The following is a 24298-nucleotide window of genomic DNA, read 5'->3' as shown; positions in this document are numbered from 1 at the left end:
ATGTTCGATTAGTTTTAAATCATTGTACATATATTTATAGCATGCATTGGCCTTTCAGAGTGCTTTGTTCTTACTATAATTGACTGCTTTATATAGTTTCTACGACTGATTCTCTGCCGCTTCTAAAATAAATATATAAACATTTTTAGCGCAAAATTAGGTCTTACAATTTTTGTTCAGCTTTTTATTTCTTTTTAAATTGCACCCAAGTTTTCGCGAATCGTGCTGTACGACAACCCCTGGGTTGGGTGGGTGAAGGCCCGAAAAATTACGCAAGTAACTAAAAAAAATTAAAAATATTGAGTCTTTAGAAAACCCTATCTGCAATAAAACAGGTTAAGAATAGTAAAAAAAAAAAAAACGCTATAACTCTTTTCCTGTTTTATGCATCATTTCATTGCACCTTTTCGATCCCAAGCAACCAGGGTAAGGAGAATTCTTGTAGAAAACTTAGGAAGTTTCGACTTTATTGTGCCCACCGAGAGCTTGGCTTCTTTAAATAAAGGGTGCTACGTGCAAAGAGCATCTACGAGCATCTAACTATGTGCTGGCGGTCTGCTCTAACGACTTAAACTTCAAGGGAATCGATGGGAAGAACGGCTTATTTGACGACGGCTATCTTGGTGGTTCCAATGGCTGTACGTATCATCGCAGCTCCGATGTCGCAGTCCTCGTCGGCTATGACTTCTTGGATGCACCCAAGCGGTCATTTCAAAGGTGGAATATTGCCCTCCTTCAACAACACAATTCTTCCGACATTGATGTTGAAACACCATTTTGTCCTATTTTCAAGTTGGGATAAATATTCGCTACTCAACCTTTTTCAAAAGTGTTGCTGCATCTAAGTCTCCGCTTGCCATATGCTAGGGCGTCCGGTTTAGGAAATCTTGTTTAGGAAATCTTGAAGGGAAAGCCCTTCAAAGCCCTTTAGTCAAAAATAGTTCCTTCAACTCGGCTAGCTCGCTCTTAGCGCCGACAAAGTTTGTCGCATTATCACACCAAATACTTCGTGAACTGCCTTAACCTTCCTAAGGCTGATGAATCTTCTCCGTGTTAAGGGCCTGAATGACTTCCAAGTAAACAGTCTTTGTAGAAAAGCAGACAAATACAGCGATGTCAAGTTATGCACTGCCTTATGCCGGGTCTCCGCCTTAACATAGAATGGTGTAACGAACTGATTTTGTTGCTTTTATGCTCGCTAATGGATTGTGCGGCTAGCTCAGTAATGGTTGTACGTTCTGTTATGTATAATGTAAACTCGCTACACAAACATCCAAAACTTTTTGTAATCCTTCATTCTATAAGCACACACATGTATACACACACACGTTTCTCTCGCTACTCTCTAAATAAAGTCAGTCTGTATCAAGCACTCAACGAGATCACTTCGACCATATACAACATTATTGGCGACGAGGATTAAAGGAATCTCAGCCGCAAGAAAGCAACATTCTTGTGTAAATCGTATAATATCGTGTCGCGTAGTCGTTGATTTTCATCAAGATGCCGGCAGATGAGAACTTAATCGAGAAAATACTTGCTCAACAGCAACAATTTACAGCAACTATTATGGAACAACAACGAAATTGGATGCAAGCAATGCTAGAAAAAAACGCTTCTCCAGGTGCTAGTGATTCAAACCACGCGGGTGAATTATCTATGTGTCCTCCGTTCCACAAATTCGACAAAGACAATCAAAATTGGGAGTCATATCTGGAACAATTATCGCAGCACTTCAACGCATATTCGGTTAGTGCAGAACAAAAACAAAAAGCCTATTTCCTTTCATGGTGTGGTGTAAATATATTCGAACTATTAAAAAATCTGTTCGGGAGTAACAATTTGAATACATATTCTTACAAAGAGCTCACAGACAAGCTCACGGAGCATTTCACCACAAAACGTCATATTGTAGCAGCTCGCTACGAGTTTTTCAAGAGGGAGATGAAGCATTCACAAACACATAGAGAGTGGGTAGCCGATTTGCGCGGGATCGCTCGTGAATGCGAATTTGTCTGCAGCAGAAGTGGATGCTTATCAAATTATGTAGATGAGATGATAAGAGATCAGATCATTGTACATACTCCGTATGATGCAGTCCGGGCATCTGCTCTTCAAAAGTCAAAGCCAACTCTTGAAGATGTACTTTTAGTTGCAGAAACCTACGAGACAACAACAAAAACCGTTGCAGCGCTAAAAGAGAACATATACAAACAGGATCCAATCAATGCGATCCACACGTACACAAAAAGTTTGCAAAAAGTGGAAGTGATGCCAATTCGTTCAAAAGGGATTTGAAATCGTGCTCTGGTTGTGGACAATCTCACCAAAGAGAGAATTGCAAATTCAGAAACGCCGTATGTCACAAGTGTGGTAGAAAAGGTCATATAGCAGTCGTCTGTATGTCAAAGAATGTCCAGTCAAATGCCAAAGGGCCTGGTCAAGCAAATAACCGTGAAGTCAAGTCCAGCAAGAACGAATCAAACGAAGTCGAAGCGATCGAAGCAGTATACAGTGTCACAGGTCAAGTAAAATGTCAACAAAACAGAAAAGTCATTGATCTCGAAATAATTAACCAAGTAATTTAATTTCAAATGGACTCCGGAGCAACAGCATCCGTGATCAACTCCAATACATACGCACTGCTGAAGAAGCCAAAATTGCACAAGTGTTCCCGAGTTTTACATGCGTTTGGACATACACCAATACCATTGCTAGGGGAGCTGCACACTGTCGCAAAGTGCGGGGACAAAGAGAAAGAAGTTGTCTTAATTGTGGCAAATATAGAAACTTCGACCAATCTCTTCGGCATGGATTTATTTAACATTTTCGGATTCGATATCATGCAAGTATCGAACATTTATGAGGTGCATAATGACAAAGTAAGTGACCTCTGCAACAAATACAGCGAAGTGTTTGAACCAGCTATGGGTGTCATTAAAAACTTCAAAGCCAGCGTATTTCTGAAATCGTCAGCAACGCCAAAGTTTTATAAAAGCCGCCAAATTCCGTTCGCTCAGATGGACAAATTTAAAGCTGAAGCAGACAGACTCACACAAGCCGGAATTTGGAAACCAGTCAAGTTCAGCAATTGGGCATCCCCAATTGTGCTCGCACCTAAGCCAGGTGGCGATATACGTATTTGTGGCGATTTTAAACAGGCAGTAAACGCACAAATCGACGTCGAACAGTATCCAATACCAACAAAAGAAGCTCTATTCCACATCATTCGTCATGGAAAGCAGTTCAGCAAGATAGACCTCAAGGATGCCTATCTTCAGATGGAATTAGATGAGGCTTCGAAAGAAATCATGGTGGTTAACACACCACTGGGCCTATTTCAGTATCAGCGCCTTCCTTACGGGATTGCAAGTGCACCAGCCATTTTTCAAAGATACCTCGAGCAACTTCTAAAGGGAATAGAAGGTTGTGGCAACTACTTAGATGATATCATCATCTCAGCACCTACAAGCGAGGAACATCTGAACCGAATCGACCAAGTTCTCAGCACTCTTCAAGCGAACGGCATCAGATGCAAAAGACAAAAATGCTTCTTTTTCAAGGACGAAATCGAATATTTAGGGCGAAGAATCAGCGCAAACGGGATTCTTCCAGACAGCTCAGGCTTGGAGGCTGTAAAACTGTTGAGACCGCCTTCCAACTTACAACAATTGGAAGCATTCATGGGTAAAGTTAATTATTATTGTAATTTTATTCCGAACTATTCGCAGTTGGCTGCTCCATTGAACCAGCTTCGCAGGAAAGATGTAGCCTTCTTTTTTGGTCCACAACAGCAGCAAGCTTTTACAGCTCTTAAGTCCCACATTATTAACGCAACGCAGCTAGCTCACTTTGACGAAAATTTACCGCTAGTGCTCGCTACAGATGCCTCATCCTTTGGCATCGGGGTAGTCCTTTCGCATCTTCAGCCAGATGGAGGAGAGAGACCCATTGTTTTCGCATCTAAGACACTCGACAAGCATCAGGTTAAATACAGCCAAATCGAAAAGGAAGGACTTTCTATAATATTTGGAGTAAAACGTTTCCACCAATACCTTTACGGAAGAAAATTTATCCTGATCACAGACCACAAGCCGCTTGTTACCATTTTTAATCCAGGCAAGCATCTTCCGTTGATGACGTCAAACAGGCTACAGCGTTGGGCCATTATTCTTTTGGCCTACAACTTCGATATCCAGTATCGATCCACATCTGCTCATGGTAATGCGGACGCCCTTTCACGCCTTCCAGTGGGTACAGATCCAGATTTCGACAAAGAAGAGGAAGCTTGCCATACTGTAGTCGAAGTGTCAACACCGATAAATTCAGAGCTCATTTGCAACCACATGGATAAAGACGAACTCCTCAAACAAGTCCTGCAGTACGTATCTGTAGGATGGCCAGAAAAAACTTCAGTCAGGCAACGAAGCCCTATTGCCTTACTTTAACCGAAAGTTGGCTCTTACAATCAACAAAAAATTGCTTTGCCTACACACAGACGCAAATCGTGTAGTAATTCCAGCCAGTCTACGTGCCCATATCCTAAAACTCTTACATGAAGGACATTGGGGCATTGTTCGAATGAAGCAGTTGGCAAGACAACATGTTTGGTGGCCTACCATTGACGAAGACATCAAAAGCCTGGCCCAGTCATGCAGCATCTGCAAGTGCAACAATCCTGCACCACCAAGAGAGTACCAAAGTTGGCCAGCAGCAACAACACCATGGGAGCGAATTCATATCGACTTCGCCGGCCCAATCTTTGACGCTATGTGGCTCATATGCGTAGACGCCTATTCACAGTTTCCATTTGTAATCCAAATGTCGTCTACAACAACCGCCAACACGATCGCTGCATTGTCTACGATTTTCGCCATCGAAGGATACCCGAAAACCATGGTTAGCGATAACGGTCCTCAGCTTACAGCTGACGCCTTCGAAGAATTCTGCAAACTGCACGGTATAAAGCATATTACCACAGCACCATTCCACCCAGCATCCAACGGATTAGCAGAACGTTTTGTGCAGACGTTCAAATTTGCAGTCAAGAAGAACCTCCAAGACGGTATACCACTTAGGGTGGCTGTAACTAAATATCTTGCTTCTTACAGGTTCACTCCAAATGCCCAAGGTAAAACTCCTGCCGAGTTAATCCACGGAAGACCAGTCCGCACCGTGCTTAGTCAACTTTTCGAGAAGCCTGTCGAAGCTAAACAGACAATCACCAAGTACGACCCTAATCAAATGGTATACGCTCGAAACTATTCAAGGGGAGAAAAGTGGATTGAAGGCATAATCGACCGTCCAGTTGGAAAAATGCTTTTCATCGTTCGCACCTCAAATGGCTATATCAAGCGCCATTTCAACCAGCTGAAACCGAAGTTGTCAGCAAACAACTCCATCGAGAAACCTCCAGAGTTTTGGTGGATTCCGGAACTGCCAAAGCCATCCTTAAACCAAGAAACACAGCGACAAGAACAACCGTCAACTCCGCCAGTTGTTCAGCGACCTGATCCTGCTCCTGTATCTGGCCCTCCTGAACGCGCAGCAGCCCCTACCCAGCAGCCGAGACAAATACAATCTACACAACGTAGTTCCGGCATACCAGTACGCCAAAGCAGCCGTGTTCGCCAGGAAGTCGATCGTTTTAAGCCAAAGGACTTCAGACGACCTAAAAGCATTAATAATTCCTAATTAAAGGAGGAGATGTGTTATGTATAATGTAAACTCGCTACACAAACATCCAAAACTTTTTGTAATCCTTCATTCTATAAGCACACACATGTATACACACACACGTTTCTCTCGCTACTCTCTAAATAAAGTCAGTCTGTATCAAGCACTCAACGAGATCACTTCGACCATATACAACACGTTCGTCCCACCAAATTTATATGTTGTGATTGCCCCACCAGTGAATAAGAAGACAGCGTTGATTTCTTGACTTCAAACTTGTTTATTCAACTTCTGAATTTGACTATTTAATATACTGTTCGCCTCGGTATGATTCCCTCGATGCCGCCTCTTGGTTTGTCGCCCTCTCCAGTGCTCCCGCTCGATCATTGCCGTTGACGTCGGGTATTTCACGTGATGGAGTTGGACTATCTGGGCTGTGGGAAGCGTCACCGTTCCCAGACTAGGGTGAACAGGTGCCGTGCTCTCCAGGCGTTTGCCCTTCGCAACCTCGGTTTCCTGTCCCTTGCTCTGTCCCGGCTGGTCCACCGAACGTTCACCCAATTTTCACCGTCGGTCCAAGCATACGCCGGGTATCCGGCGAATGATCCTCTCGTGATACGATCAGTTTAGACGAACGTTCCACCCTAGTCTCTACTACTCCGTGCTGGGGCTGTGCTCAACTGCGCGTCCTTCGCGGCTTGTCGCACCAAAACGCAACTCTCGCCACAAGTCGGACCAAGCGTGCGCCGGATCACGGTTTGGTAGACTCTACAGTATGCGTCTGGTTCTTGACTTTCCCCCACCGAGGACACGTTTACTCGATTAAGGACTCGTTTGTGTAGACTTAGTCAGGACCCGCCAGGTAATACGCCGGGCTCAATGTCACCAACTAGTGGTCGTCACAGGCGCCTAGTTCGAGTTGTTAAAGGACCTCAGCTATCTGTGTCTCAATTCGGAGACTTGCAACTTACAGTCCCGAACGTCTCGACGTAGCGATCTAGCTCCTTGTAGACTCCTTGCGTGGGATCCTTGCGTCCTTCGTCCGCGCCGTTGATCCTTTCTCGTCCTGCTCTTCGTGTTCGTCCTCGCTTGAATCCTTGCTCGTATCCTTGCTTGACTTCTCGCTGTCTGATGTATACTTGTGTTTCACTTCTCCTTGACTGATCCTGGCTTATATAGGGCCCCCTGGTCCCGTTAATCCTCGGCGTCTCCTCTTCATCCGGGTCCAAGGTCCAACGGCGATCCCGTTGCTTCTTCGGTTGGATCGCGCGACCGGGTCCAAGGTCCACCGCGATCCCGTTACTTCTTCGGTTGGATCGCGTGACCGGGTCCAAGGTCCACTGCGATCCTGTTACTTCTTCGGTTGGATCGCGTGACCGGGTCCAAGGTCCACCGCGATCGCGTTGCTTCTTTGGCTGGATCGTGTGACCGGGTCCGAGGTCCACCGCGGCCACGCTATCCTTTTATCCAGCCCATGACTATTTGTGGGGAGTTATTAACTCCTCACAATGGTCCACAGTAATCCACTTCTGTCGTATGAAATTCTGGGTTAGGCTTAACTTGATTTGCTGACAGGCTTACCATATAGTGCTCCCAAGTCGCAGGCTTTTTCCGAAAATATTTAACGGATTTGTTGATGACGCTAGCCACAACTTCCGACCTCCAAATAAAAAGGATTCCTCTTTGATTGCCAATAAAGACGTAAGAAATGGTTTGGTTTAAAAACTAAAAATAATTCAACGATTAGATCATAAATTCAAGCAAAGCCTTTTTTAATTTTAAATGCTAAATGATAGTTTTAAGTTACTTTAAGCATATATATATGTTAATATAAATTCAATGTGACTAGGACAATAATAAATAAGCAATAGCTTGTAGCCCTGGGAAAATAATAAAATAAATAAATAAATAAGCAAGCTTTATTACTTGTTATAAAAATTAAGGAATGAGGTAAAAAGTAAAAAATACTATACCTACTGTTTTTTTTTAACAAATTTTTTTAATAAATATTATATTTTTTAAAGCAAATATTTTAAAATGGTTTCAAAATATTAATTTATTTATTTTTACGCTGTTTGCTTATGTCAAAAATTTAAGCTACAGAAAACAGAGAAGGAAAATACCTGCTGTCGCTTTCGGCTTGCTCAACTTTTATTCTACATCTTAATTTGTAATTTGATAATATATATTTTTTATTATTATATTATTTCTCATATAGCTTCAGTATCTTACATTTATAATTCCATATATGTATCTTATTGTTAATTTATCTATGTATTATCCAATTTCGAATTAAATTTTATAAAATTCGGTTAACTATTTTGTATAGATACCATAGGAGGGATCGAAAAATATATTATATATAGTATTAATGGAAATAAATTGATAAAGTCGTTGTTTTTTATTATTTTTAGAATATCAAGTTTTTTAAATACCCTTGAATTGAAAAAACAAAATTGATAAAAATCGGACAACTATATCATATAGCTGCCATAGGAAAGATCAAAAATCTATATAGAATTACCGAAAAAATGATAACGTCGTTGTGTTTCATCAGAAAACCATAATTTTTGGAATATACAGGCAGGATCCGGTTTTCACTTTCACAAGATTCTCTCGTTTTCGTTTTCAAAAACGAAAATTGGTGCTCCCGTTTTCACTTTCACAAGATTTTTTCGTTTTCAAAAACGGGCAAGTTTTTTTTGTCGAAATGAAAAGTAATTGCCTTTTTTACATCAAAACGGTTCTTAATTGCAAAAGGAAAAAAATAGATGACTCCTTGGTCTATTGATGTTCATTTCACATCATCAGTAGGTCAATCTAATTCGTATTTATTTTTTAAATAATTATTTTCTGACCCCATCTTGATTTCATACATAAAATATTTGCCGTCGGCAACAACAACTTTCGTTTTGCTGAGGGGCCGATAAATCTATTGCCAAAAGTTATCGTCAATGCTGCCGTACTTGTAGTGGAACGAAACAACCACTTAAAAATACTTATAAAATGAAAACGAAGAAAAAAATATTTGTAAAGAATAGTTAAATAAGCTTCTTATAAATAAATATGATTAATTTTCTTTCTTAAATGGTAAAAGTGCAGTAAGAAAATTGTTAAGAATAGTGGAATGAAAACTGCAAAAAAGGTGGCAGCCCCTTATTATGGAAAACCGCTGATTTCTGGTGGTGGCTTATTTGAAATTTTTGAAAATGTAAGTAAGACAACTTAATTTACCGATCGTCAGACATATTAAAAACACATGTGTTGCAGCTAAGATCTTAACCCTTTACATGGTGGTGATGCATATCTGCATCATACCGTTCATATTCAATTATTTTTCAACGGGCATTGCAAAACTGTCTGAAATCTTTTTAATGCAGTTCAGAAACTTTCGTTTTTTATATAACAAGTGTTAGTCAGTCAGAATTCTATCCAATACTCAACAGCTGATTACTTTTCTCGCCAATTTGGTAAATGTGGAAATCTGAATTGGTTGTGCAGTTTCTCATCTAAATATATGTAAATAACAAAAAAAAAAATGTGTAGTTGATTTAATTTATATTTTTAAACAAGTAAATATTATATTTAGCTATATCTTGTCGAGTTTTTGTGTTTGTTGCATTATAATACGAATCAATCAACAATTTCGCTTTGTTGCAGATATGCATCAAAGTAGCTTAACACATAAAAAAATACTGCAAATATACGAACTTCACTGGGTTCTCCCAAACGGAGTGCGAAAAATGAGTATTTTTTTTATGTTTTAATAAAAGAAATAATTGCTTTAAAAAATTTAATTTAAATTGACATATTTAAAATATAAATTACTATATTTTAATATTGACTGAATGTTATTATCTTTCTAAAACACATATTAAAAAAATTTTCCTTTTAAGACCTTTTGATGCAGAAATGCATCAAACCCCTTTTTGTAAAAAAAAAATAAGGTAAAACCAAAAAAAAATTAAAAAACGAAAAAGAAGTGTATTTTTTATTTTCACTTATCTACCAAACAAAAAAAAAATGAAGAAAATCGGAGTTATTGCCATGTAAAGGGTTAAATCAATCAATTTCTGCCTTCTTTTGGCTTCAAAACAGGCAATTGAAAATATAAAAGTCATTTTTTTGCGTTGTTTACTTTTGACCAAAAAAAGTCAGCTGTTTTAACCATTCCGAAAACGAAACGATGACAAAAAGTTTGTGAAAACCGGAGCACCTAAAACGAAAACGTACGTTTTCGCCCAAAAACGAAAACGAGAAAAAAAAAGTGAAAACCGGAGCCTGCCTGATAGTAGAGTTTTCTAATGACTATCGAATTTCGAATTAAATTTCATAATTCATAATTTCATAGCTGTCATATGAACAATCGTCGAAAATAAAGACGAACTAGCTGCCCGTCCCAGCCAAACTAATGTTTCTTCGTCGAGTATTTATCTCATGAGCATAGTTTTGATTGAGATTAAATTCCAATCAGTTGGTGTTTTTCTACCTTTGCAGAGGGTAGTATACTTTCAGACAGATTTTTACAACGCAGTGAAGCAGACACATCAGACACCATACCATATATATACTATATTCTTGATTAGCATCACCATCTGGACCGATCGTGAAGTGAACGTGTGTCTTTCTGTTTGTATGTAAACTTTTCGTTAAGTTTAAAAGCTATCTTCCAAAAACTGTATCAAACGCTGTTGTTGCTGTGTTTATTGCACGTAATATTAACAATATCCAAAATAATATCAGATGTTAATGTTTTTGGTTATTGCAGAGAACTCAAGCTATCTCTATAATTTGGTATCTCCACAGCCGATGGTTTAAGTCGCCTCAACGAATTAGCCTTGCAATAGTATGATAACGCCACGTATAAGGTTTCTGTGCGGACAACCAGGCTGCGTTTTTATACCCATGCAGAGCAAAAGGGTATTATAATTTCAGTCAGAAGTTTGCAACGCAGTGAAGAAGACAACTCAGACCCCATAATGTATATCAGCATCACGATCTGAATCCAAATACGCCTGTCCGTCTGTCCTCCTGTCTGTTTATATTTAACTAATCTCTCAGTTTTATAACTTTACGAGACTTTTTGCATCCAAAAATTTTAGTTTTCAAGACGAGGGAAAAAGTTTAAACAAAAATTTTTAAATTTTTTTTTTTTAAATTGCCCTTTTTAATTATTATCGAATGAGTTAAGAAAAGTATGGTATCATTCAAACGGCATTTAAATTATCTTTCCATTGATACCAAAAGTTAAAAGAAGCAAGTTCAAATTTTGAGTATATTTCACTTTTATTATTGTCAAAATATATATACCGTATATGCAGGCTCCGAAACTATATATTGCAACCATCGGGCGGATTGGTACTATATCAAATAGCTCCCATAGGAGAGATCGCAAAAAAAAAATTATCAACGCAGTCAAGGAGACAACTCAGACCCCATAAAATATATACATTCTTGATGAGCATCACCATCTGAATTGAAATACGTGTGTTCGTCTGTCTGCTTCTATGTAAACTAGTCTCTCAGTTTTATATCTATCTTGCTGAAACTTTACCAAAAGTTGTATAGTTACTGCACGCAGTATGATAAAAAGTCGGTACGGGCCGCATCGGGCGACTATATAGGATAGCTCCCATACGAAAAATCGAAAAACTGACTCTGTTGTTTTTTATCAGTTCGATTTTACTTCTTCCAGATGGCGTTTTCTAACTACTTTTGAATTTCGAATAAAATTTTATTAAAATCGGATAGCTATATCATTTAGCTGCCATAGGAAAGATCAACAATTGTACCTATATACTATATTAATAATGAAAAAAATTAAAACGTCATTTTTTCTTTCATTACTTTTTTACAGCTCTTAAGGCAGTCGAAGGAGAAAGACTTATGTTGACAAATGTACATCGTTCCGATATGGGAGCATACAATTGCATTGCATCTAATGGTATACCGCCATCAGTAAGCAAGCGCTATGAAGTCCATGTGAATTGTAAGTCATTACCCCTTGTTTTAAAATAAAGCATCATCGTTAACTACAAAAACCAAATCAGCACAGTTTTAAAATTAATTTTTTCAAACTGTTAGAACATCAACGTTCGAGAGTTCGAGAGAGTTCGAGTTCGAGAAAAGTGGCATACAACGTTTGTTTGTGGAAGAGCAAAAGCGGCAGCTAGTTAATATAATATATTCGTCCGATTTTTATGAAACTTAATTCAAGGGTCATTAGAAAACTATATATGGTATGCCATAAATTATGCTTGTCTGCTGAAAAACAACAATGTTATCATTTTTATACCCTTGCAGAGCAGAGGGTATTATAATTTCAGTCAGAAGTTTGCAACGCAGTGAAGGAGACACCTCAGACCCATAAAGTATATATAAAATATTCTTGATCAGCATCACGATCAGAATCCAAATACGTATGTACGTCTGTCTGTCTGTCCTTCTGTCTGTTTCTATCTAAACTAGTCTCTCAGTTTTAAAGCTATCTTGCTGAAACTTTACCAAAAGGTGTGTAGTTATTGCACGCAGTATATAAATCGAAACGTGCCGGATCGGCCGACTATATCGGATAGCTCCAATACGAGAGAACGAAATAAAAAATTCTCAGGCAGCTGTTTTGAATTTCGGATTAAATTTTATCAAAATCAGATAACTCTATAATATAGCTGCCATAGGAGAGATCAAAAAAATATATATATTATATATATAATGTATATAAATGTAATATAGTTTTTATTAAGTAAGATATTAATATTATAATATTGTGTTTCACGTGTTCATTTAATGTTCTTTTAATTTGAATATTCTGCAACCGACAACTTTTTTCGACTTGACGACTTTACGACTTGACAACTTGACGACTTCTACTTGACTGTGTGGTTCGCTTCTCTAATTATCCGTTTTCCTTTTTGTTGTGTGGGGTTGCCAACTTGATCGCAACCATCTCTTCCTTACATTCGGTCATCCTGGCTACTGAAGTCTGTCCCAGACGACAAGCAATCCTCATTCCAATTGGCGTATTTCCATAATTTCATATTGTCTGAGCTCGTTGTTGTAATATTTGGCCCTTCCACTTGAGCAGCTTTCCTAACATTGTACCGGCCATTTCTTTTAATCTTTGTGACTTCGTACGGTCCAAGAAAGGTACTGGCGAGTTTTTTCCCAGCAACGAATTGGGTACGTTTTATTGCGACTAAATCGCCTTCTTTGTAGATGTTTTCTATCTTCCTGTGTTTATCATAATTGGCTTTATAATTTGCCTGTGCCTTCTGGATCTCTATTTTGGCTGCTTCGCGTTCTTTTGCTCTTTCTTTGTCGAAGTCATTTAACAACTCTTGTTCCAGAATTGCCACTAGATTATCGCTGACTTTATTCTGCATTTTAACCCCGAACATTAGTTGAAACGGTGTTTTCTTAGTCGAGCAGTGAACATGTGAGTTAATGGCGCGCTGGACTTGCGCCACAAACTTATACCACTTAGAGGTATCCTCGGCGGACAGTTTCGAGATCATGGAAATAATGCATCTGTTCACCCGTTCAATCTGTCCATTACCGCGAGCCACATCAGTCGTCGTCCACACATGTTCAATTGCGTTTTCCTTCACAAAGTTGGTGAATAGGTTGGAGGTGAAAGCAACTCCTCTGTCGCTAACAATGGGGATGGATACCCGAAAACAGCTGACCAGTCTGTAAGACTTCTTAAGACTTCCTCGCAGTTAGTGGTTTTAGTTGTAAACAGCCATACAAATTTGCTGAAAGCATCAACAACGGCAAAAATAAACTTGTACTGTTTGCTGGTTGCATCCATAGGACCCAAGTGATCTATATGGAGCGTGTGCAGTGGGTAGTCTCCTTTTTCAATGCAGTACAACTGACCTTCCTGTTTTCCCAGCTTTTTGTTGCATATAATGCACTTTATGCAAGACTTAATAATTTTTGCAACCTTGCTTTCTATGTGCGAGATCCAAAACTGTTGGCGCAATGAGTGTAACGTCTTTTGCATCGAAAAATGTCCCATGTTATGTGCACCAGATATTATTTCGTGTTCATTAATTTTGGCACGACCAGCAAATCATTTCCATCCACATGCTTGAACAAAATATTACCTTTCAGTTTGAAATCTTTATAGGGGCGATAATAAATACACTCGATGAATTCATCCTTTTGCTGAGCTTTCTCGATGCGAGCAGAAATCTCCGAGGTGATGTTGAAGACGTCTTGAGGATAGCGGCTGAGGCTGTCAACATGCTTCATTCTATCGGCAGTTCGATGTTCTACTTGGAACTTGAAGTCTTGTAACTGCAGTATTTTCTTCACTGTCATAGAAAAGGCGGTGCAATCTGTGACCAATTTAAATGAAATACCTAAGAAGTTATGCCGAAACTTGTTAAGAGCGAGGTACGCAGCTTTCACTTCCAGTATGTAGCTGTGTCGTTTGGCATCTGCTTCGGATTTCCTTTTGCTCCAAAAAGCGACTGGATGCAGCTCTTCGTCAACCTTCTGCATAAGCACAGCACCGAAACCATCTTTTGAAGCGTCTGTGTGAAGCTAAGTTTGGGCCTCTCTGCGGTATAGACGTAAGACTGGTTCTGTAGACAGAATATCCTTCAGCTGGTTCATTGCATTTTTTCCGAAGCCTCGAATTTAAACTCTGCGCCTTTCTTTAAAAGGTCCGTCAACGGTCGAGCGATGTTGGCATAGCCCTTGACAAACTTTCGGAAAAATCCTGTGAGACCCAAAAAAGACTGAACGCCCTTTATGTTTTTCGGATAGGAAAATTTTTTAACGGCTTTAGTTTTTTCTTCTCCTGGCTAAACTTTGCTTTGAAGAAAATGACATTTTTCCCATTTTATCTTGAAGTCGTATTTAGCAGCTTCGTGAAGCACCGTTTTCAGCTTGGCAATGCATTCATCGTTGGTCAGTCCGTATATGATGATATCATCAACGTACATTTGCATAACATCGTTAGTGATCAACTCCTGAAACACACTGTTAACAAATCGATTGAACACGGCTGGAGAGTTGCAGAAACCGTATGACGCTCGGCTAAATTCAAACAACCCCTCTCTGGTGATGAATGCCGTAAATTTCCTGCTGGATTCCTCGATGGGCACGTGAAGAAAGCTATTTTCCAAATCCATGACAATGAAAACTGCTGCTTTTTGTAGTCTTTCCAAAACGTCATCGATCAGTGGAACAGGAAAGCAGTCTCTTAATACCATGCTGTTTAGTTGGCGAAAGTCCACGCAGGTTCTGTATGTTCCATTCCTTTTCTTCACCAACACAACTCTGCTTGCAAAGTTAGAGGTTGACTTTCCGATGACTCCCTCGAATAGCCACTCATCGATCTGCTTCCTGATCGCATCGCACTCCAGAGGAGAATAACGACTTGGCTGGTGTCGGAAGGACTTCATTTGCTCATCGGGTATTATTTTCATCTGAACAGGACTTATCGAAGATGGGTTTGTCGGCTTGTATTCCTCAATCATCGACTTGATGAGAGGCTGGAACTGATGGGGAACATCGATATCAGGTTTAGCGTCAACTATATTGTAAATACTTAGCTCGTTTTTTTCAGCGCTAACTGGCTCCGCTGACGACTTCTGGAATGTGAATCCACCCTCGTTAAGAGAAACGCTGAATTTTGATACAAAGTCAAAACCAAGTAGCACGTCGTTTTCCATGTTTCCATCGGGTACAACAAGGAAAAGCTGCTGAGCTACGTTTCCATCGACGAGAACCGTCCCTATGAAAGCGCCCGAAGGTTCTACCTTGCGATTTCCAAGTCCACGAAGAATTGAATTGCTACTCTGGATATCCAAGTTTTCCAAACATTTGAAAATAGATTGGCCGACAATTGAAACATCCGAGCCAGTGTCAACAAGACTGGCTACTTTAATTCCGTTGAGCAATATTTCCTTACAGCGTTTAGTATCCTTGATAAGATTTACTTTCTTGATTGCCTGTGGACAATTGGTAGATATATGCCCAACACCATCGCATTTGAAACACTTTGTCTGCGTGTTGCAATCTTTTCGCATGTGCTCTGTTGATCCGCAGTTAAAGCATCTGGAAACTTTTTTGTCGGTGGACACGATTTTTTGACATTTAGTGTAGCGTCGTTCTTCTCTTTCCTTTCCACACTTGCGTTCATACACGTCAAATTTATCTTTTAATTCCTGGTAAGATTTGCAGTCATACATATTGAACTTATATTCATTCTTTATGTCCAATCCGTCCACTATATAACCAATCACCGACTCCTCATCCACCTGACCCATAGCCGCTATCTTCTTCATGTTCAAAATATATTCATGAAAGTTTTCTTCGATCTTTTTCTTTCTCTCTGCCAACTTTGCATGAATGTCGGCACTTTTTAGCGTGCGTTTGAATTCAGCAGTGAGAGCACTTTTAAGTTGAGAGTAATTGCTAACCAAAACCGACGCTAGGAACAGTTTTGCCATTTTTCCTCGCGCCTGTACGTATCTCTGTTTTTCGCTTAACTCATAGGCGTCCGCATTTTGTTCAAAGTTTGAGAACCACTGCTCCACTGGAATTGTTTCACCCTCAAAGTTTGGCACAATTTGAGAAAAAATTTTCTGCAGTAATCTTTGGTTCATTTTGCGATCTATGATTTATTTCATCCGCTTTTATTTTAAGAGACAGCAGCTCAATTATTTGTTGTTGATCTCGGACATTTTCAGCTCACTTGTGGAAAATTCGCTTTCCAGGTCACTCGATTCTTTTTGTTGCTGTTCCTCTTCGACGATATCAAGGCTAAATGCTTGATTATTCTTAGTTTGCGCTCGTGTTATGACACCACACCACCAAATTTTTTCACAAATTTCGCAACCGCGCAATTTTTTTTTTTTTGGCTTTTAGGTTGAGCCCCCAAATGTAATATAGTTTTTATTAAGTAAGATATTAATATTATAATATTGTGTTTCACGAGTTCATTTAATGTTCTTTTAATTTGAATATTCTGCAACCGACAACTTTTTTTCGACTTGACGACTTTACGGCTTGACAACTTGACGACTTCTACTTGACTGTGTGGTTCTCTTCTCTTGTTATCCGTTTTCCTTTTTGTTGTGTGGGGTTGCCAACTTGATCGCAACCATCTCTTCCTTACATAAATAATGGAAAAAAAGTTATAATGTCGTTGTTTTTAATCCCACGAGCATGATTTTTGGAACATCAAGTTTTTTAAATACTCTTAAATCGAGAAAAAAAATTTCATAAAAATCTGAGTACTATATCATATAGCTGCCATAGGAAAGATCGAAAAATCTATACCTACAGAAATAACGGAAATGAAAATGATTACCTCGTTGTTTTTCATCAGACAATCATGATTTTTGGAACATAGAGTTTTCTAATAAGTCTTGAATTTCAAATTAAGTTTCATCAAAATCGGACGTCTGTATCATATAGCTGTCATATGAACAATATGGCAAATGAATAGAAATGTCGTCATAGCTTCGATGTTGTTTAGCTTTTATGTATTTTGTTCGACATATTTAATGACTGAAAGGGTATATAAGCTTCGGCTTGCCGAAGCTAGCTTCCTTTCTTGTTTTTTTTGTTAATTTTCCCATTGGAGCTGTATCATATTTTTGTCCGGTTTTTCTGAAATTGTTTTCTCTATTCGTAAGTAGTTAAAAAAGCTTGATGTTCCAAGACTCGTGCGCGTGGGATCAAACACAAGGTCGTTATAATTTGTATGTCATTATCTATCGAATATATAACATTCTCGTGTCACAGTTTTTGTTACCATACTCCTCCGAAACGGCTATACCGATTCTCATGAAATTTTGTGAGCGTATTGCGTAGGTCTGAGAATCAACCAACATCTATTTTTATCACTTATAAAGTGAGTTACTACCTCATCATACTGACAAAAACACGCTACCATAGCATTTTAAATCAATTTAAACTAGGGCAAAAATCCTTCATCATTAAGTAAAATCATTAATTCTATTTATGAGTGTTTTGTATAGTGAGCAATGCCAAAAAAACGCAAATGAGGAGATTTGAGCCATGATACAAGTATATCTCGATACATGCGAAATAGAAGATCCGAAAGAATAGCGCAATTGCATCAAGAAGAGCCAGAAGATACATGAACTGAAGGTAATGAAGTCCGAGAAGAGCCAGAAGATACACGAGCTGAACGCAATGAAGTCAGAGAAGAGCCAGAAGATACACGAGCTGAACGCAATGAAGTCAGAAGATTAGAACAACGACAACCACGCCGTTTCACGTTGTTGGAACATAGGTCGTAGTACAGTGATTGCTAGAAGAGTACGTTGCCAACAGGTGGCGAAACGGAGTTCGCCGGGATTTGCTAGTAGTATATACAGTAGAATCCTGTTATATCCTTTTGCTTAGTGCGTCTTCCGAGTATAACGATGAAAACTCGTCGGTCCCTTGAAAGCCGCTATAAGCGGATATAAAATCTCAATCGATATGTATATATACATCGACGTATTTCCGCGAAAGTATCGTATGTCGCTTTTTTTTCGAAATTGAGATTTTAATGCAAAATTGTTAGGCACCTCATGTCTCACTAGCCTGTGAAATATTATAACTGAATGCCCTAAAGCTCCGATAAAAATTAAGTAAGTAATACTTGTCTGACAAAAAAATTTGGTTAGAACTCTATTGCAACAGAAAATTTTTCAATTTAACACAATAATAAATTAACACAGTAATAAATTGTTAATTATAGCAATCTTCAAGCAAATGTACTCTGCACCTAATATTTACTTAACTTTGGTTTTTAGAGGCTTTTAGGGATGTTTTGATTTCTATGACACCCTTGAATGTATTCTTTTAAAAAGGAAAACTAAAAACCGATAGAGTTTTTCGGGTTTTTGGGTTTTAGTGGTCAAGGAGTTCACGTACCTTGGCACTGCCATTAACACCGAAAATGATCAAGCGAAGAATCACACTTGCCAATAGGTGCTACTTTGGTCTGAGTAAGCAAATGTGCAATAGAGACCTCTCTCGCCGAACAAAATTAACACTCTACAAGTCACTTATCCTACCCGTGCTTTTATATGGCGCAGAAGCATGGGTAATATCACTGACGGATGCAGCAGCGCTTGGAGTGTTCGAGAGAAAAATTCTTCGCAAGATCTTTGGTCCCGTTCGGATTGGGGACGACTTTCGCATTCGGATGAACCACGAGCTGTACAAGTTGTACGACGACGTGGACGTGGTCCGGCGCATCACGATACAACGTCTGCGCTGGCTCGGCCACGTTGTGCGTATGGATAAAGAATCTCCAGCTCAGAAGGTGATTGAAGCGAGGGTCGACTACGGGCGACGACGAAGGGGACGACCAAAGCTCCGATGGAAGGACCAAGTGGAGGAGAACCTGACTGCACTGGGTATTTCCGATTGGAGGAGGCGCGCGAGGAGCAGGGGCGCCTGGAGGGAGACGCTGAGGTAGGCCAAAACCCGTAACGGGTTGTAGTGCCACCTAATGAATGAATGAATATAAAAAGGGACGATGGCGTTTTCTAACTACTATTGAATTTCGGATTAAATTTTATCAAAATCGGATAACTCTATCATATAGCTGTCATAGGAAAGATCGAAAAAAATATATATAATAGAAATAATGGAAAAAAAATTATAACATCGTTGTTTTTCATCCCACGGTACCGAGGGACGCTTACACGGAACCTACATATATATATAAATTATAAATAAACAATAAATTAATAAATAATGAATAAATAGTGAATAAATAAATATTGCAAGTATTACATGGGTGAAAATATTATAAATGAATTAATAAATAAGTAGATAGGGGAAGTTAGATTAGTAATTCATTGTGAAATTTTCTTTGGGACTAGTACATTATTTTTAATTTTAATAATAATAACAATAAATTTTAATTCGGGGTTGGTTTTAGTTTTACTTAAATCTAATTAATTTTAATGAATAACTAGCTAAGTAAATAAAAACCTGGGGCCACCCAGCAATAAGTGGCCAATTTTTCTTCAAAAAAAATTTTTGCCCTCTTCTTTGGGGTGCTGCTCCTTCTCAAACTTGTCCAAGTTTTCCTCTAAACAAAAAAAAATTAGTTGCTTCACTACACTTTCCTTGTTTTTTTTATAAATCTTTCCTTATAACTCACTTGCGGAAATCAATGGTATCAATTTTTCACAAATTTTTATACTCAACCGTCACCTTCAATTTAAACTCCTCTATTATTTTCGAATACTCTCTTCGCTCTTCGCAAAAAAAAAAAAAAACCACTCAAAGTTTTCCAACTTCACCTTCGGTTCATTTGGGAGTCAGTTTATCCGGGGGAACCAGTTCCAGAGGCTTAGAAAATTGAACCACTACCTGGACTCACGCACAATCGATAACTTGTAATCCGCGGGCCGTTGGTAAACATATATTGTTTACATTTTATTCTGTTTTAATTTTATTGTTCGCCGCACATAACCGCACACTACGGTTACGAAGCTTGTCGCGGAACAGGAGTGGAGGATGTGCGGTTGAGGAGGATATGACGCCATCTGGAAGAAATAAAGTCAAACTGATAAAAAACAATGGCGTGAGAATTTTTTATTTCATTCTCTCGTATGGGAGCTATCCGATATAGTCGGCCGATCCGTCCCGTTCCGACTTATATACTGCATGCAATAACTACACAACTTTTGGGAAAGTTTCAGCAAGATAGCTTTAAAACTAGGAGACTAGTTTGAAGAGAAACAGAAAGACGGACAGACGTACAGACGATCAAGAGAATATACATACTTTGTGGGGTCTGAGGTGTCTCCTTAATCGGTGAAAAGTCAATAAGCGTTTTTATTGTCGAAACGAAAACTGTTGCGATTGCAGTGGTAATTCTGTGGCGATGGGTTTTATTTAATTCGAATAGCGAAAACGAAAACGAAAGCGAACGAAAGTTACGCAGTGCGTACGAGAGGGAGTTCGATTTTCAACTGAATTTTAATTTCATAAACTTCTCTTACATGCCTATACCTAAAGTACTGAGCGGGAGATCGGCGGCCGAATTCGCCTGAGCGAGAAAGCTTTATTAAGCCCCGATCCCCGCTTTACATAGACATAACAGAGAGAAATCTCCAAACACCGCCCCCTCTGAAGGGACGACGTCCTTCAGGACAAGATCGGAAGAAGAGCCAGCCGATGGATGGCTCGCCTGTAGACCCCGTCTGCCGTCTTGACGTCCGCCACTCGGACCTTGCCATCTGCGCCGACGTGCACCTCCACGACGCGCCCGATCCTCCACTGCTGGGGCGGCAGATTGTCCTCGCCGACGACGACGAGAGCTCCCACGACGACGTTTTGGACCTCCTTGGACCACTTTTGCCTCGTCTGCAGGCTGGAGACGTACTCCCGGGACCATCGCTGCCAGAACCTGTGCCAGAGCGACGAGACACTGCGCCATCGTCGCAAGCAGGTCGGGCTGATCTGGTCCGGGAGTGCTGAGGGTGGTGGTGCGACCAGCGGGCCGCCGATCAGGAGATGTCCGGGTGTGAGGGCTTCGCCGTCGCTGGGGTCGCTGCTTAGCGCTCCTATGGGCCTCGAGTTCAGCACCGTCTCCACGCTGGCGAGGAGAGTTCCGAGCTCCTCCGCGGTCAAAAGGTCGTGACCGACCGTCCGAAGGAACAGGTGCTTTGCAGACTTCACACCTGCTTTCCATAGACCGCCGAAGTGAGGTGCTCTGGGCGGTATGAACGCAAACTCGCATCCTTTTTTTGACGCGAATGCTTCGATACCGCCCCCCTGCTCCTCCAGACGGGCCCGGAACTCTCTCAGATGCCGATCCGCGCCGACGAAGTTCGTCGCGTTGTCGCACCACACCTTCTCCGGAATCCCGCGCCGACTCACGAACCTTTGGAAAGCCAATAGAAATGCATCAGTGGTAAGGTCAGACACTAACTCTAAGTGGACCGCTTTGGACGCAAAACACACAAACAAGGCCACATATGACTTGTACGGTGGTTTACCACGGATGCGATAAGTTGTGCTAAATGGTCCGCAAAAATCGACGCCACAGATATTGAAAGGGCGGAGAGCTCGGAGTCTGTCTGATGGCAAGTTCCCCATAATTTGCGTCAAGAGCTGCGGCTTGCATCGAACGAACTGTTCGGCGACATACGTCTTAAGCATTGACCAACCAGACTTTCTCTCGCAGGAGACTCACAAGAGCTCGAGGACCAGCGTGACAATTCGTAACGGGCAGATACGACACGTAGGTTTTAACAAACTGTGAGCTTTTTGTTAGCAACAACGGAAATTTGGCTTCGTACGGGATAGGAGCATTCAATAACCGACCACCAACTCGCAATAATGTCGAAGAGCACCAATCTGATTTATTTTCCTGCACAAAGGGATTTAGCTTTTGAATTTGCGTTGATACCGGTTTCTTTTTCCGAATTTTGCCTATGTCGTCACTGAATTCGTGAGATTGGATGACTTCTACAATTTTCTCGAACGCAAAATTCAGTTCTCTTGGCGTAATGCTTTTTTCGACAGGCTGTAAAACTTTCTTACACCTCCGAATAAATCTTAAAACCCACACGAAAACTCTCAGCAGCTTCAGGTGCGACGAAAAGGACTCGATTTTCTGAAGCAGGTAGTTGGGCTCTGGTGTGACAACAAGAGTTAACGCCGACTTGCGTAACTCACTCGACACAACTTCTGAAGGAAGTTCGAAATGCTGATTTACAGGCCAACTACTTTCTGTGTCGAGCAAAAATGACGGCCCAGCGAACCAAAATGACGTTAAAAGATCTTCAACGTCACATCCTCGAGACACTATATCCGCTGGGATACTTTCGTGGGAACGTGTCGCCAAATTGCATTCTCCGACCACTCTTGGATCTCAGCTACACGGTTTGAGACGAAAACGGACAACGACGACGGATGAGTTTTGATTTAATGCAGAGTGATCTCAGAGTCGGTCCATAGGACCACCTTTTTGATAGGGCAATTTAGTAATGGCCTTACACGGTTAAGAAGATCTGCTAGAAGGTGAGCTGCACACAGCTCAAGGCGAGGCAAAGTTTTCGTCTTGAGGGGAGCTACTTTGGATTTGGCAGTCAGTAATGACACTTTTAAACCTTCAGCAGTTTGAGTGCGAACGTAGATGCACGCTCCATATGCTCGCATGGAAGCGTCAGCGAAACCGTGTATTTCAATCGGGACTTGCGGATCTGTATGAACGAATCGCGATACCTTGACTTTGGGCAGTTGCAGCAGAATTGCTTTGAAGGCTTCCCACGACGTTTGTAGCTGCATCGGTAGCGACTCGTCCCAATCTAATTTTCGAAGCCACAGCTCCTGTAGAAGCATCTTTGCCTTCGTGACCAAAGGACACAACAGGCCCAGTGGATCGAAAAGTCTCGCAGTCACGGAGAGTATGTTTCGTTTTGTCGGACGAAGATCCTGGAAAGAGTCATCCAACCGGAATTGGAAGTAATCTTTACCAGGTAACCAAACCACTCCAAGGGTTTTAGTCACATCTGAGTCAGCCAATAATGGCATGATAGCGCTGTCAGATGCGGAGATCTCTGGGCAGTTCGAAAACCACTTTGCCAATTCGAAACCTGCCTCTTGCAAAACCTGAGAAACTTCCTCACGAAGGCTTTGCAGGTTCTCAACGCATCCGGCTCCTGTCAACAAATCGTCAACATAAAAATCATTCTGAATGACCTTTGCGGCATTTGGATACTTAGCTTGCGCCATCTCTCCAAGCCGCATTAAACACCGGATTGCCATGAAGGGTGCTGGCGACGTTCCGTATGTCACGGTATTTAATCTAAAGATCTTCAGAGACTCAGAAGGATCTCGTCTCCACACTATGAGCTGATAGTTTCGGTCAGCTTCGTCCACCATCACTTGGCGATACATCTTTTTAATGTCCGCTGCAAGGGCGAACCTGTGCATTCCGAACCGACGTAGCGTCGAATACAGCTCCTCTTGAATAGTGGGGCCTACCATCAAGATATCATTCAACGCAACCTGCGTCGATGTGCGGCTTGAGGCATCGAACACCACTCTCAACTTGGTTGAGGTGCTTTGAGGCCGCAGCACGCATTGGTGCGGAATAAAATAGTGTGGACCATCTGGAATTCTATTATCAGTAGAAGACATATGGCCCATTGACGCATATTCCTCCATGAAATCCAGATACATTTTCTTTAAGGAAGGATCTTTGGACAATCTCCTTTCCAGCGACAAAAATCTACGTTTCGCAACTTCATACGAAGAACCAAGAGAATTCGGGTCAGATTTGAACGGCAGACGAACCGAAAATCTCCCGGACGACAGTCTTTGAGTATTCTTCTCAAAGTGTTGTTTACAAAGTTGCTGCTCAGGAGTATGGACTTTAGCCTTAGGCGGCAAGTCCTCCACAGACCAAAATTTCTGCAGGGTTGTGTCGATTGACTCCAACGCTTCTTCCTGGCAGCTGAGATGTACCGAATTTTCTGCCTTAATTTTGGTTTCCGAGGTACATCTCCCTGGCACTATCCAGCCGAGAACTATGGGAAGTTCAGGCCCCTGCTTTATCTGGCCGACTGACAGAATTTCAAAAAATGAATCTGCGCCGACAAGCATGTCTATTTTT

The 24298-nt window shown here is 40.7% G+C and overlaps 1 protein-coding gene across 3 annotated transcripts in view; it reads left to right on the top strand.

Annotated features, from left to right (window-relative positions):
• LOC108101339 (lachesin) overlaps positions 1-24298 on the top strand; it is a 427086-nt gene that overhangs the window by 257507 nt on the left and 145281 nt on the right. For all 3 annotated transcript variants that reach the window (XM_043207880.1, XM_043207878.1, XM_043207879.1), the window contains one exon: positions 11534-11665. In XM_043207880.1, coding sequence (XP_043063815.1) covers positions 11534-11665 — 132 coding nt within the window. The remainder of the gene's footprint in view (positions 1-11533; positions 11666-24298) is intronic.

Source organism: Drosophila ficusphila, unplaced genomic scaffold, assembly GCF_018152265.1.
Source record: "Drosophila ficusphila isolate 14025-0441.05 unplaced genomic scaffold, ASM1815226v1 contig_348, whole genome shotgun sequence".
NCBI lineage: Eukaryota > Metazoa > Arthropoda > Insecta > Diptera > Drosophilidae > Drosophila > Drosophila ficusphila.
The sequence above is the reverse complement of the archived record's forward strand: the minus strand, read 5'-3'. Positions and strand labels throughout refer to the sequence as shown.